The 13,450-nt window shown below is 40.4% G+C and overlaps 1 protein-coding gene across 3 annotated transcripts in view; it reads right to left on the bottom strand.

Annotated features, from left to right (window-relative positions):
• The window catches only part of prkcbb (protein kinase C, beta b), a 94,326-nt gene that overhangs the window by 79,160 nt on the left and 1,716 nt on the right, over positions 1-13,450 (bottom strand). For all 3 annotated transcript variants that reach the window (XM_017306275.1, XM_008415737.2, XM_008415735.2), the window contains exon 2: positions 12,846-12,877. In XM_017306275.1, coding sequence (XP_017161764.1) covers positions 12,846-12,877 — 32 coding nt within the window. The remainder of the gene's footprint in view (positions 1-12,845; positions 12,878-13,450) is intronic.

Below are 13,450 nucleotides of genomic sequence, written 5' to 3'. Positions count from 1 at the left end.
AGTAAGATAAACGTACTAAAGGAGGTAAAGGTAATTTTATTTATATAGCACATTTTCAGCAACAAGGTAATACAAAGTGCTTGCAGGATTTAAAAGGAAATACAAACAAAATAAAACAAAACAAAAGAAAGAGCAAAAGAAAAAAAAGCTAATAATGTAGATCCAAAGTTAATATACTAGATACTCCTATTCAAGGTTGGTAGAGAAGTATAAGTAAGTATCCTCTGGTCTAATTCCTTTTCTGGGTTGGAAGAAAAGGAGTCTAAAAAGAAATCGCTATGGTAGTTTTTCTGGATTCTATGGTCTCTTCCCTGTTCTGGGTAGTTAAATAAGTGCAAGTAAGTAAGTAAGTATCCTCTGGACTTTCTAAGTATGCTCTAAATGTGTAAAAGTAGTGAGTACTCTGAGGTTTCTAAGTAATAATAATTACTATAATAATTCTAAGTGTTCCTGTTCTGGAAGGATTTTTTCTGGATTCTAAGTTTGTTCCAATTCCTTTTCTGGGTTGCAATAATAGGAGTCTCTCTGCATCTAAATAGCGAGTTCTCTACAGTTTCTAATAAATAAGCTAAAGAGTGACTAATAAACTAGGGTCTCTGGATTCCAAGTTTGTTCTAATTCCTTTTCTGTGTTAAAAGTGTGTGCTCCACAGTTTCTAACAAATAAAATAAAAAGAGGAAAGGACACATTAGGGCAAATGGCAACATTCAGACAAAAAGACATGAGTGAAGACGGCAACATCACAGGGCCACAAAACCACGTTGCTCAGCCTCCCGGCAAAAGTCCAATAAAGGTGTTGTTATCAAGGCATGATGTCCTTGGGAGTGTTCAGCTCCACAGCTGCATGGCTAACAGGAGGGGGTGAGGAGGGAAGGAGCATTATGTTTACATATCTTCAAGAAGATTGGAAATATGCAGCGCTTCCAAGGCCACGCAGGTAAAGCCAATTCAGATACAGAATGTATTAGGTCGGGTAGATTATAAATTTCAATCTTCCCTAAAGTCTCTCCGATACAGCTCAGTTCCCAATTATACAAACCAGTTTGGTCGTTCCACTGAACCGAAACTAGCAACTAGAAACTAGCAACTTCTCCAAAATCGATTCCATTCTGTTAGTGAGTTTTAGAGTCCTCAGCTGGGCTGCGAGTCTCAGCAAGACTCACATCCAACTTGCGTCTCTGTCCACACCAGCAGTCTGAGTGTTCGCTAGTTCGACCAAGTCCGTCACAAATTTGTCGATAAGCCAGGAATCCACAACCTCCAAACAGCAGAAATCCTGTTATCATGCATAAATCCAGGGTGAATCCCACCGGGTGTGTCAAGAGGGCTCTCCTGTGCCCAGACTTCTCGTCAAGAAGATTTGATCAATTGCATTGAGAAATCGGTTGACCAGATCCGTAATTTGTAGATTTGGATGATGTGCAAAGAAAGGCTCCAAAAATATAGAAAAAGACAGGACAAAAACAGAACAAGCAGGGCAGGGAGGGAGCAGAGGAAAAAAGCATCCACCTTCACAGAGGGCAAGAGAGGAAAAAGAAGAGACCAAAAGAAAAACATACACAAATATAATGTGGTGAATTAGAAATATGTGATTGGCATTTGGAAGCAAAATCTGGGTGTAATGGTACCAGCAAGAAAAACGACACACAGAAACCAAAGGGTATATTTCACCAAAAAATATATCAGGAAATTTGAAAAAAAAAAAAAAAGTTAAGTTAATAAAAACAAAGCAAAAAGAACATCAGAACAAAGCATTAAAAACAGCAGTCAGAGATTGGATAAACTTATCTAATAACCTGAACATCTTGGTGTAAATGAGCCTCCTTTTATTAGTTCTTCACAATGTTAATGAAAATAAATAACTGAAATTCAGGCTTTCTGGATGAAGATAAAAGTTCTGACAAGCTTTTCTGTGGTGCATGGCAATAATCATCTGCGTGGCAAAGTGCTTGGGACAATAGTTTAATTTCAAACAAGAAATTTGACAAGTTTTTTTTTACCTCATAATACCTCAGTGATAAGTCATCTAATGGCAGACAGCTAAAATATCGGCTCCCACACAGACTGTGCATGGGAGAGGTTGAAGCTTTTTCTACCAGATTTTCCTCAGTTGATACACTGGGGTGATTTCTCCAAATATAAGTCAGGATATTGGACAAGTTGCCATTACTAGGAACAACACGGGTTGCTGATGGTCTCAGTATATTACTGTCCATCTATCCATTGTCTTTATATGGACAGCATAGCATCAAATTACACAATGTTATTATTAGGTAAGTTTTATTTATACTACGCTCAGTAATCCAACTATGTAGAGAGGTTACTTCCTGATATCAAGACAGCTGAACTCCAAAACGATGGGATTGTCAAAAAAAACCAAACATTTTTAAAATATATGTTCAACTCTTTCTTCTTTCTATTTTGCAATGTTTCCTGAATGATGTGCGCTTCTGCCACGTTCTAAGGATAAACTCTCACCTACAAGAGCCGCATTGAGCAAAGATGGCAAAAAGAGGAAAAGAGAAGCAGCAGAATTGACACCACAGCATGCACAAATTGATGCAAGGGCTGGTGTGAAACATTTTTGCGATACCCTCAACCTTTTCATCGCTGACAAAGTCAGGAACGCAACGAGAAAAACCGTGAGGTAGAAAACGGCAAGAGGGTTGCTGACCGATACCCGCGGTGTTTGGCAAATGAAAAAAATGTCACATCTACGTGGGGGAACGCTTCTGGTTTTGAAGATGTCGTGTTTTTTAATATTGGCCAAAGTAATGATTCATTTTTACGTTTCTATGAACAAGCAGCAGAAAAGGGAGCAGGAAAAAAGGTGACCAGTGACTTTCAATCTGTCCCTTTAACATAGCTTACCGGTGTAAAGATTTTTCAACATGAATGAATACAAACATATTCTAAAGCAAAAGAGGGAAAACAAACAAGAAAAATATCCTTTCAGGGTTCAACTTTAACTTATGCCATGTGTTACGTAAGCCAAGCATTCTCTTGAGACTGTCGGCATTGAAATGATCCATAAATTTTGCTCTGCAATAAATATTTCCCACCGTCAATAATTAGTCTTTGCCTTCTTCTTGTTTATACTGTTCTCCCATCACACCTACACGCCAAGTCTGGCTTTCTCCTCTTTCTCCCATATATTCATCCATCCAGCTGGTGCTCTCAGTGAAACAATCTATTTATAAAAGCATCAAAGTCCCCAAATAGCACACAAGCACTTGTGGGTAAAGGGGGAGAAATAGAAAAGTGGAGACCGACTTGAGGAGTTCGAGGAAACGCAGGAGAGAGAAGAGAAAAGGAAATGAAAAGAAAGCAGGAGAGAGATGGGAAACAAATGCAGAGCTTGGAAGGAAGGTTCAAATGTAGCATAAGAGTTCAGAGCAGAGGAAAGGTAGGGAGTCGGAAAGGAGAGATCAGAGATGCTAAGAACATAAAAGTAGCGGAAAAACAAAAAAGAAAACTGGATGGCAGTCAAATGCTTTAACCTTTTTCTTTTGGATCGAGGACCTCAGTGATAAACCTCAATATGTGCTCAGGGCATGTTAATGCATGAAAACTCCTTTTGATTTTCTGTACGCGTTTTTATTTGCGCGCGCGCGCGTGTGTGTGTGTGTGTATGTGTGTGTGTGGGAGGCGGGTTTTGGATCCTTCGGCCTCCCACCCACGCAGGTTGGAGTTGCAGAGGCACCTGAGCAGCGATCAGACGTGCGATGTTAGCAAATTTCCACCAGCTCATTTGAAGCCGTACCGAAGCGTGAAAAAGCAAAAAGAAGCCTTTTGTTTACGTCCAGGAGGACTGCCCCCGGAGTTCAGAGAGCTGCCGGATGACTCCCAGTTAGGCAACATTCAAGTAAGCTTCAACAAACCTCCTAAATGGGGATTTTTATAACTATGTGTTATCTGTTCTGAATAGCACTAATAGCTGCCGCACGCAATAGCTTCATGGGCTTGATTTAGGTGCAACCTCCTCTTATGCACGCCTACACCATTTTATCTTCCCTCTTTTCTACCTCATCTTCCCTACCCATTATCTTCTGTGCCTAGCAAAAAAATAGTCTCTCCAGCCAACTCTCTGATGGAGTATCATTCCCGCACACCTATTTTTTTTTTCCCCCACTCGGTTTCAACCATCTGCCTTGTTTTATTTACAGTGGATTACCCTCGAGCCGCTGGCAGCATCACATGTAAATAAAGATATCTGGTGAGATTTACATGCTGCATGTTAGAAAATGGGTTATATTTAGGATTGCAAAGAGGAGGACATGTAACATGTATTCACTATTATTTACCAGTCCAGCTTAATTTCCTCATGCAAAAACCCGACAGATAATCAATGATGCAATTATTCCCAATGGTTCAAGAAAACAACATTCAAACATCATGTGCGCCACAAATCAGGAGATTATGGAAGAAATACACTGTAGAATCATGAGAAGTCCTGTTTACAGTGCGCCGAATGCCATGTAGGAGGCACAGCATAAGCGAGAGAAGATGCTCAGTCTGAACACTGAATTTAACATGCTTAATACAATGAAACACTGTGGCAGTAGCATCATCCTGTGGGGTGCTTTTCTTCAACAGGGACAGAGAAGCTAGTCAGAGTTGAAGATGGAGCCAAATACAGCAAGAATCTGTGACATAGGCAGGAAAAGACTTGAAACAGAGGCGCAGGTTGACCCTCAAGCAGGACGATGATCATAAACCTACAGCCAGATCAAATTACACAAACGTGTTAGAATGGCCCAGTCAAAGTCCAGACCTGTATGTGAAGATAATTTAAATGTTCACAGATTTCCTTTATTCAAAGGGAACTATTTTTGCTTAAATTTTTTTTTGCAAAGAATTCTGGGTCCGAATAAGATATCCCAGCAGCCTTAATGTAATTCAGATGAAATGAACAACAATGAGTGCAAGTATTATCATAAAACTATGTGTCATTTTCCTTTTGCTTCACAAATATCATGGAGAGTCACATAAAATCCTAAAAAAAAAAGCATTAAAGTTAGGAGTTACAACCTCGATGCGACTGCAGCACACAGCATAAATAGTGTAGAGATTGTTTACCGCTTGTAAATCACTTCACATCGTGTCACAGCTCTTAAAGCCATTTCCTTCCGGCACTTGACGCGAGCGTCTTTTAATTTTCAAGAAAATTTCACGTAGGCCTCCTCCCCGTTCTACGCCCTTCCCACTCACATTCCCCATCCTCTGTCTCTCCCTGCGCGCTCAATGATTTCCTCCCCCAATTAGTCAGCGAGTTTTCCTCTGCTTCTGCCTCCGCCTCCCGTCTTGCCTTTAAAATTTTTTGATGCATCTTTTCTATTTGGTTTTGCTCCTCTAATTCTCCCTCTTTCCCCTCATCGTCTCCAACTTGTGACGTCTCGCGCTCCCCTGCCTCTCGCCGCCCGCTTATTCCGTCTCTTTCCAGCTCCATGAAGGGATGCCATGTCCATTAACTCTGCGAGGAGCGAGTGGAGGACACTTAACAGCCGTGTTCAAAACTAAAGCCCAACTCATTAACGCGCTCGTTTTCAAGCATGTGCGTAGACACAGAGACACAAAAGGCAATCGTACGGAAGCAAATGGAGTGCATGCAGCTTTGCACAGGCAGCCATTAAAGAAATAGGCACTCATTAGCAGAAACATGGAGCACATGCATGTACACACCATCTCACAACAAGTGCTGAATGTACACAGAACTGAAAGGAAAAAAACAAGTCTCAGAAATGAAGATGATATAATAAGAGTCCCTGTTTAGTCAGACCCACAGTATTATTATTTTAGAAAATAAAACAGCTGAATCCCATTCAGGCATTTCAGGTTATCGTTTACAGCAACAACACTGCAGGAGCCAGCTGCTTGTACCCGCAACGTTTTACACAACTTTGCACCATGTGCAAATATCAGCCGGCTTTACAGCTTGTGAACACCTAAACAAAGAAACAACTGCGCTTACTGAAGAATTATTATTTTTTTATTATTAACAATCTTATATATATATATATATATATATGTATATATGTATATAAGTGTAAAATGACAAATCTGAGGGATCAGAAGAGTGCAAATGAAAATACACATTTCTGACTCTCACTTTGAAATTATTTAAATGAATCGACAAAGTCTTAAAGGCAAGATACTGCAGCAAATGGCTTGTTGATGGGAAAACAATTATTTTATATTCATATTAATGAAATAGATCAAATCAGTTTTTTAACATGTTGTCCAGCGTTGTCCCCAAACAGCATCTCGTACTCAGYATGACTCATTGTGGGATTTATTTGCAGCCTGCATTTAGACTGAACTTGTGTGGACGGCCACATGTGGGCATTTTGGCAATTATTTTGAATGTCTAAGCTGGCCTCTCGAATCACATCTCATCATAAGCATAACTTAACGTCTAAGACATTAACTCTTCAATAGGCTGAGTAGCAGTGTTCTAATCCAGTGGTCCCCAACCTTTTTATTACCGCGGACCGGTCAAGACTTAGAAATTTTGCTGTGGCCCGGGTGGGCGGGGGGAAAGGGTTGGAATGAAGGGAGATGTTTTAACTTTCACAGAAGACTTCTGCATGTTGGTGTTCCCGCAAAAGCCTGAATATACCCAATTTGGGTTGTCTTGGCCCTTTTCTCGCAGCCTGTGGTGTTTTTCCCTGACTGGGAACGAGAATACAACCTGTTGAATGTGACTGGTAGCCAATCAAAAAGCGTGGTGACGTAAGAACAGGGGAATCCTAAACAGCTGATATATTGCGCAACTGTGAGTCCGGTGGATATTGGAGATATGTGGAGTGGAAATGTTTATTATTATATGTAAAGGTCATTATTATATATGTTTATTCAGTTAAAAATGTTAACCATGAAAAAATAGTCACCTCCAAATCATATAGTGCAGCAAATAGAACGGCTGCTCCCGTCATCTTTCATCCACCGCCTTTTCTTTTTTTTTTTTTACGTCTTTTATGTCTTAAAATGATTCCACAAACTATCACTATTGCTTCTACATCGTCATCCGTGTTTGGTTATTCTAAATTTCCGCTATGTTGGGGGTTTTACTGGATTATCCTCTGGAATCGGGATGTTCGTGTGTGGCGTGTTGGTCCTGCCTTGGACACACGAACTGTCCAAGGCAGTTGGACAGTTCGGACTGTTGGACTTTTATCAGCTCTGTGGTCACAGAGGTTTGGAGAATCGGCCGACAATTCTTAAATCTTGCAGTCTAAACCAGACTTAAGACTAACAAGCTCTACTCATCTCCTCTCAACCACTGCCCAAACGCTCTGACTCTGGTCGCTATGGTAACGCTTACATATCCCTTCAAAATAAGATACAACATTTTACTTTCGTGAAACTTTTAACTCACGATAATGACTAACGGGAGCCCTGAGCTTGTTTCTCTGCAACGAGACGGTCCCATCTGGGAGTGACGAGAGACAATGACACCCGAGGTGTGTTGCTTGAGCACAGCGTTGGTCTCTACTTGGTGAAGCAGTTTGAAGCTTCATTGCCTCATTAGCAGCCAGTCGCCACATATTACGCAGAGCGGGGTTGTAATGTGGGACTCACCTACCAGTCCAGGATAAATCCATTCTCCTGTCTCTTCTCTGGGCCTTTTTTCCTTTGCAAAGAAACTTTCCAAAGACATCTGATCTGTTTCTTACTCATTTTGCTGCTTGTGGGCTCAATGTTGGCGCGCAAGTAACCGAGATAATCCGGTTAAAGGATTTTCAAAATAAAAGAACCTCCAGACTCAAATAATACATAAAACGGAAATATTTCATTATTTGTTGCGCGGCCCGGTACCAATTGGTCCACGGACCGGTACCGGTCCGCGGACCGGGGGTTGGGGACCACTGTTCTAATCTGTCCAACCAACTTCAACACCTGATTATCCTTGGTGTTGAAATTGGGAATCAACTTGGAGGGGTCCTAATTTATTAGGTCTTATGTTGGTTTTTGGTGTGTATATCATGTTTTTAGTAGGTTATTAGACTACAGGTGTCATGCAGTGAAGCTCTGGATGACAGTAACGCATTATGCCTTCTTGGATGAACTTTGATTATTCTGCCTGAGAAAACACAGGCAGAATGGTGAAGACAATACGATGACGGCAAAAAAGTCATAGCAGTATTCACCAGTCACTTTGCAGAGTATCCCCAATGCTGTAGAGTTCAAATGTTATACTAAATAATAAAACAATACATTTATTAAAAGGCCACAACATCTTTGCTTTATGAAGTCAGGTCCAAGCCAAGCATAATGCCTTTAACATTACTTGCAAAGTGGAAGAAAAACTAGCAGGTAGAAATAACATGGCAGCATTTCTGTTTCATGAGAGCGGAGAGCTAAAAGCTGCTTCAGCTCTGCAGTTTATTTTGGATTGCAAATCACAATACTTTCCACTCGTGCACACCACCATACGCCGCTGATTTACTAATGTTTACACTTCATATTGAAAACTTTGATTTTAACCTCAGTTTGTGCAGAATAGATTAATATTTCACACCTCTTCCCTTTTGGTTGTGGTCTGTGAGCCAGGCCATAACAGCTGGAGGCTTGTTGTTTAATCCAGAGTCTTTTGGTTGCCAGTGGGAAAATGTTTTTTGTGCGTGCTGATTAGCTGATGAACTCCGGCTAAACACTCTGAAATAGTACAACTTTGTACCCTAGTTCGTATTAGCAAAATGTGTTTGCATGCGTTTCCATTTGTTGTGTCCATCCATTTGTTGGATCTCCATATTCGGTTGGTCACTTGTGGTTTGGCCAACTTGTTGATGTCGTAATGTGGTGTGGTAATGGACAATTTTGTGTGTGGCCATTTGTGCTGCAGTGACAACAGTTCATATTTGGCTCAGATAACTTGTTGCTACTATTGGCGTGTGTGGTAGCTTGTGCAAATATTCAATTGGGTGTGATTTCTTTCTTTTTTTTTGTTTTGGCTACTACTACATTTGTTGCCATCATTTAAGTCAGGCATGTTTGTTTAATTTTTGTCAGTCTCCATAAGAGGTATCCTTATATCCATTTGGTCAATCAAATTTTAACAACTTATATATATGCAGTTTTGTTGTTAAAATGGTTCGCCCTCTTCCTGCAAAAGTCATTTGACTGCATATATATTGAATATAGCAGTAAAAGGACTTCATTTTGGTGATTCCTTTGGGACGCCATCTTAAGGAGGGAGGTTGTTACGCCCCCTGCAGGACCCTTGTGATTAACTTGGACATTTACTTTACGCAACACTGATTATTAATATGGGAAGCCTGAGGACCTCGTTAATCCACTGGCACGCCGCCAGCGTTTGCTTTGTAAGTCATTTTAATTGCACATTGCAAGACTTTCACATGCATCCTCCACTTATTTAACAGACTTTCACACTTCCTATTGAAAACTTGTAGTTGTGGTTGTAGATTTTGAGCCAGCTGTTATGAACTTTACCACAAGATGGCAATAATGCACAAAGTCGTTTTCCCGTTGGTGATCGACGAACACGAGAATTGTGCACTTTCTAAATAATCTGAAAACAGCATAACTACACACCTGCACCCTAGCAACACTGCACAGGGATTGGAAGAAAAATCGAACTGACATCTTGCACCTCCACATGTTGCAGTTTGTTGGACAACAGGGCCCTGCAGAGGTTAGTGACGGGAGCTGGAAGGCTCATTGGAGAGCCTCTACAATCTGTTCACAGTCTTTTTCAGCGCTGCTGCTGAAGACAGAAGCTCTTCCCATCGTCTCCATGAACTTTTTAAACTGCTGCCATCAAAAGCAGAACCACCAGACAGCTACACTGCTTTTTGCCTTGAGCTGTTAAAATACCAAACTGCTGTTAAGATTATGCATATTTACATATATCATTTTTGCATGGTTTTTGCACCAATATGTCATTGGTCCCAGAGAAATCCCAAAATGACAATGAATTGATCCGACTGGATTTGATAATAGATGCTTCCAGGGCGTATTAAAATTGGCACCAGTCAAAGCCCCTAATGCACAATAAGAGGGAACAAAGTGATGCTCGATGCTGCAGGACTGATTAAAAACAGAATGCGACCTCTGCACATGAGCATGTTCTCTCACAGGTCACTATTATTTAACTTTCATATGCAGTGCAACTTTTTCTGTGCATTGCAACAAATGCATGCTGCTCTAATGAAAACACAAGGTTTTTAATTCGCATCATGTCCAGTAAGGCACAAAAGCTGCATGCGTATCTTTTCAAGCATATACACTTTTTTTTGTTTAAGTTAAGGTCTGATGACGGAAAGCATTTCATACCACACAGACTTTCAACAGATCGAAACGACATCAGATCAGGCCAGTGAAAAGGAAACTCAACAGGCCACATCCTTGTTAATTATATGCAGCGTTACATGTGGCAGCTGGTTGTCTCTGCTGCTTTCTGAGAGCTGGCACAAACCAATGTTTAGGCTCCATCGGCACACCATGAACTAGGGGCCCGTTTCATTCAGGATAAAAGCCATTCCAAATTGAATGAAGCAATGTATTTTACTCCTGTTCTGTTTAAAGTACAAGCAAAAGTAGACATACATTAGCGAAGCAAATGCAAGCCCAACTTCCTTTTTTTTTTGCCACTCTGACTGTGCAAAAAATAGCAACGCCATGTGCAGTTAACATAGCTGATTAGCATTTTGCTGAACCTACTGTAAATTCAAACAGATGGACAAACTATTTGGGCCGTCTGGACAATAAACAAGCCAGTGCATATATGTTTGGCTACAAATAGAACTAAACTACATAATATGTGAGATATCAGTTGGTAGATCTTGCCACATTCACACACACACTATCTGTGTGGCTCTCTGAGAAGAAGTGAAGCACACCCAAACACTGGTGTGTTGCTTCATTCCTTTTGTGTCTACTTGTGCATCTGCTTGACCTTGCGAAGAAATTTCCCAAGTGATACTCTGTTCCAGGCAGAAAACAAGTCAAAATCACACTCATCCTCACATTCCCGTGAAACAAGACGGCTGTATTGTTGCTGGTGCCCAGTTTTTACTCTAACACACACTTTTCCTCATACTGGACAAAAGCTTGAGTTCAGTCAAACAAGTGAGACTTCCCTAAAAGCACACCACTGACAGCATACATGTCGTATGTACACATGTGCTAATTACCAGCTAACCCACTGCTGTGTTGAAAAGCACCTCCTACATCCCAGAGCCTATAGAGGGCTGTGTCTGGATGCTTCGCTGTTGCTAAGGAACGAGAAAATCCTTGAACATCCAACTGGCTGTAAAGACAGTAGGGAGAAAATAAAACATAGACTTCAAGCAAACTGAATAACTGAATAAAGATAAAACCGCCAAAAGCTTCTCCACATTTTTTTTTTTGCCATGTTCCTGTGGTTGATTAGATCATTTGTCGAGGGAAGACCGGGGAACAGGGACATGCATCTGACTCTAAAGGTTTGAGTCCTCGGAAGCTCGGCGAGCAAATTTTTAAATGGTCTTGCCACGCATTTTTTTTTAAATGTTGTTTGCCAGGTCGGATAAATTATTAACGATGCAGGGTTAAATATTCATACCCTTTAAACCTTTTCACATTTTATCATATCACTGCCTGTGATTCCATATGATAGGCCGACATGAATCAGTGCATAGTGCTGAATTGGAAGACAAAAAACATGAAGCATAGTTGTTGAGAGTTTTGCAAATGACAACTGTAAATTGTAATGTGCATTTGAATTTAAACTCTCGAGTAAGTGCTTATACTGCAATTACAGGTACTATTCCTCAAGGTATGTCACTGCAAGCTTTGCACGTTTAGAGATGGACATTTTTGTAGCCATTTTACTCTCTTAAGTACCTCAAACTCAGTCAGAATGGATGGAGAGTATTTTTAGTATCAGTTTCGAAGCCTGACACAGATTCTCATTGGGATGAATTAAGCCTCTGCTTCAGTCTAGAGTCTTTTGCAGTCACTTCCCATCACCTGTTTACAAATCCCTGCTGCTAATGTGTAGCATTATGTGTCAAAAGAGCCAGAGGTAGATCTATACCACACTTTCCAGATTTTATATTTGTAAGAAATGTTGAAATATGTATAATTCCCTTCCCCACTTTTCGATCACATTACTTTGTGTTGGTCTGTCACAGAAAATCCAAGTGAAATGCTGTGGTGGTATGTTTGCATGCTGTATGTAAAACACTTGCAAAATTCCAAACTTTTGACCTTTATCTCTATTCATCAAGTGTAGTTTCACCTTCATGTTACATAATTTCTCAGACACTCATCACTGAACCATGCATGAACCGATGACAGGAAATTTGTTTGGGCTTCCAACGACATTTTCTTCAGCTTTTGTTTTGTGTCGTCTAAATCTAAATGTTTGCTGTTTTTTTTACATGCACAACTTTATGAAACAAGGGGTCCAGACACTCTGATTATGTCATCGTTAATAACTGGAAATATTTCCTTCGACTTGAAGGTTTCAAGCTTCAAGCACGCTCCGCTGTTCCACCCCCCCATTAGTTTTGACAAACAAAACATTCATAAGCATTAATTAATAATCATTGTTATTGTCAGTTCCTTCTTTGCATTTATTCTATTCCCAGAGCTTTGCGATGCTGTTCTCTGTGCCAGTCAAAATTAATTGCACACCAGGGATGTTGGATGGCCTGTTTTAAGTTTAGAACTGAGCGTAGGAAACGGTTTCTTCAAACCAATTGCAAGTGCACTTAAAGAACAATGTTTGACATGTCGCATTTTCGTCTTTTGAGTGAATGTGTGACTTTTTCAAATCAAGAGAGCTTGGCAAACATGAGAGGAGTGTGTGTATGTGTGTGCACTTTCAATTAACCTACCTTGACACTGGAATCCCTGCTTCCCAAATCCCCTGTGGAGCGAAAACAACAGAGGGAAAAAGTTACACAAATGCAAAATCTGACTGAGCAAACACATATATTGATCAATAACGTACAATATTTGCATAGAGAAAAATGTTAACCATTAAAAATTTTAAACACACCGGCAGAGGTGTGTCAGAGATACTGATTTAAAAAAATTTTTTTTTTGGGGCATGACCCGTTCTGTGTGTGGCGTGGACAAACTCAAAACTTTGCAACTCAGCTGGGAAGAACGGCAGCTGCACCGAGGCAAAATTATCTGACACACCTCCTCCAAAGGTATATGGGCAATGTTGGGATGGCTGCAGGTGCATGCATGAAAACACACACACAGACATCTACACACAGTGACACACACACACACTCTGCCCAGCTCATTTTCATAGTGTAGCTACAAATAGATAATCTCCACAGGTGTGACATCTTTCAGTGCGCACATTGTTCTTTTTCATACTGCTTTTTGACCTAGATAGATAGATAGATAGATAGATAGATAGATAGATAGATAGATAGATAGATAGATAGATAGATAGATAGATAGATAGATAGATAGATAGATAGAT

Source organism: Poecilia reticulata, linkage group LG8 (genome assembly GCF_000633615.1).
Source record: "Poecilia reticulata strain Guanapo linkage group LG8, Guppy_female_1.0+MT, whole genome shotgun sequence".
In the NCBI taxonomy this organism is placed as follows: domain Eukaryota; kingdom Metazoa; phylum Chordata; class Actinopteri; order Cyprinodontiformes; family Poeciliidae; genus Poecilia; species Poecilia reticulata.
The sequence above is the reverse complement of the archived record's forward strand: the minus strand, read 5'-3'. Positions and strand labels throughout refer to the sequence as shown.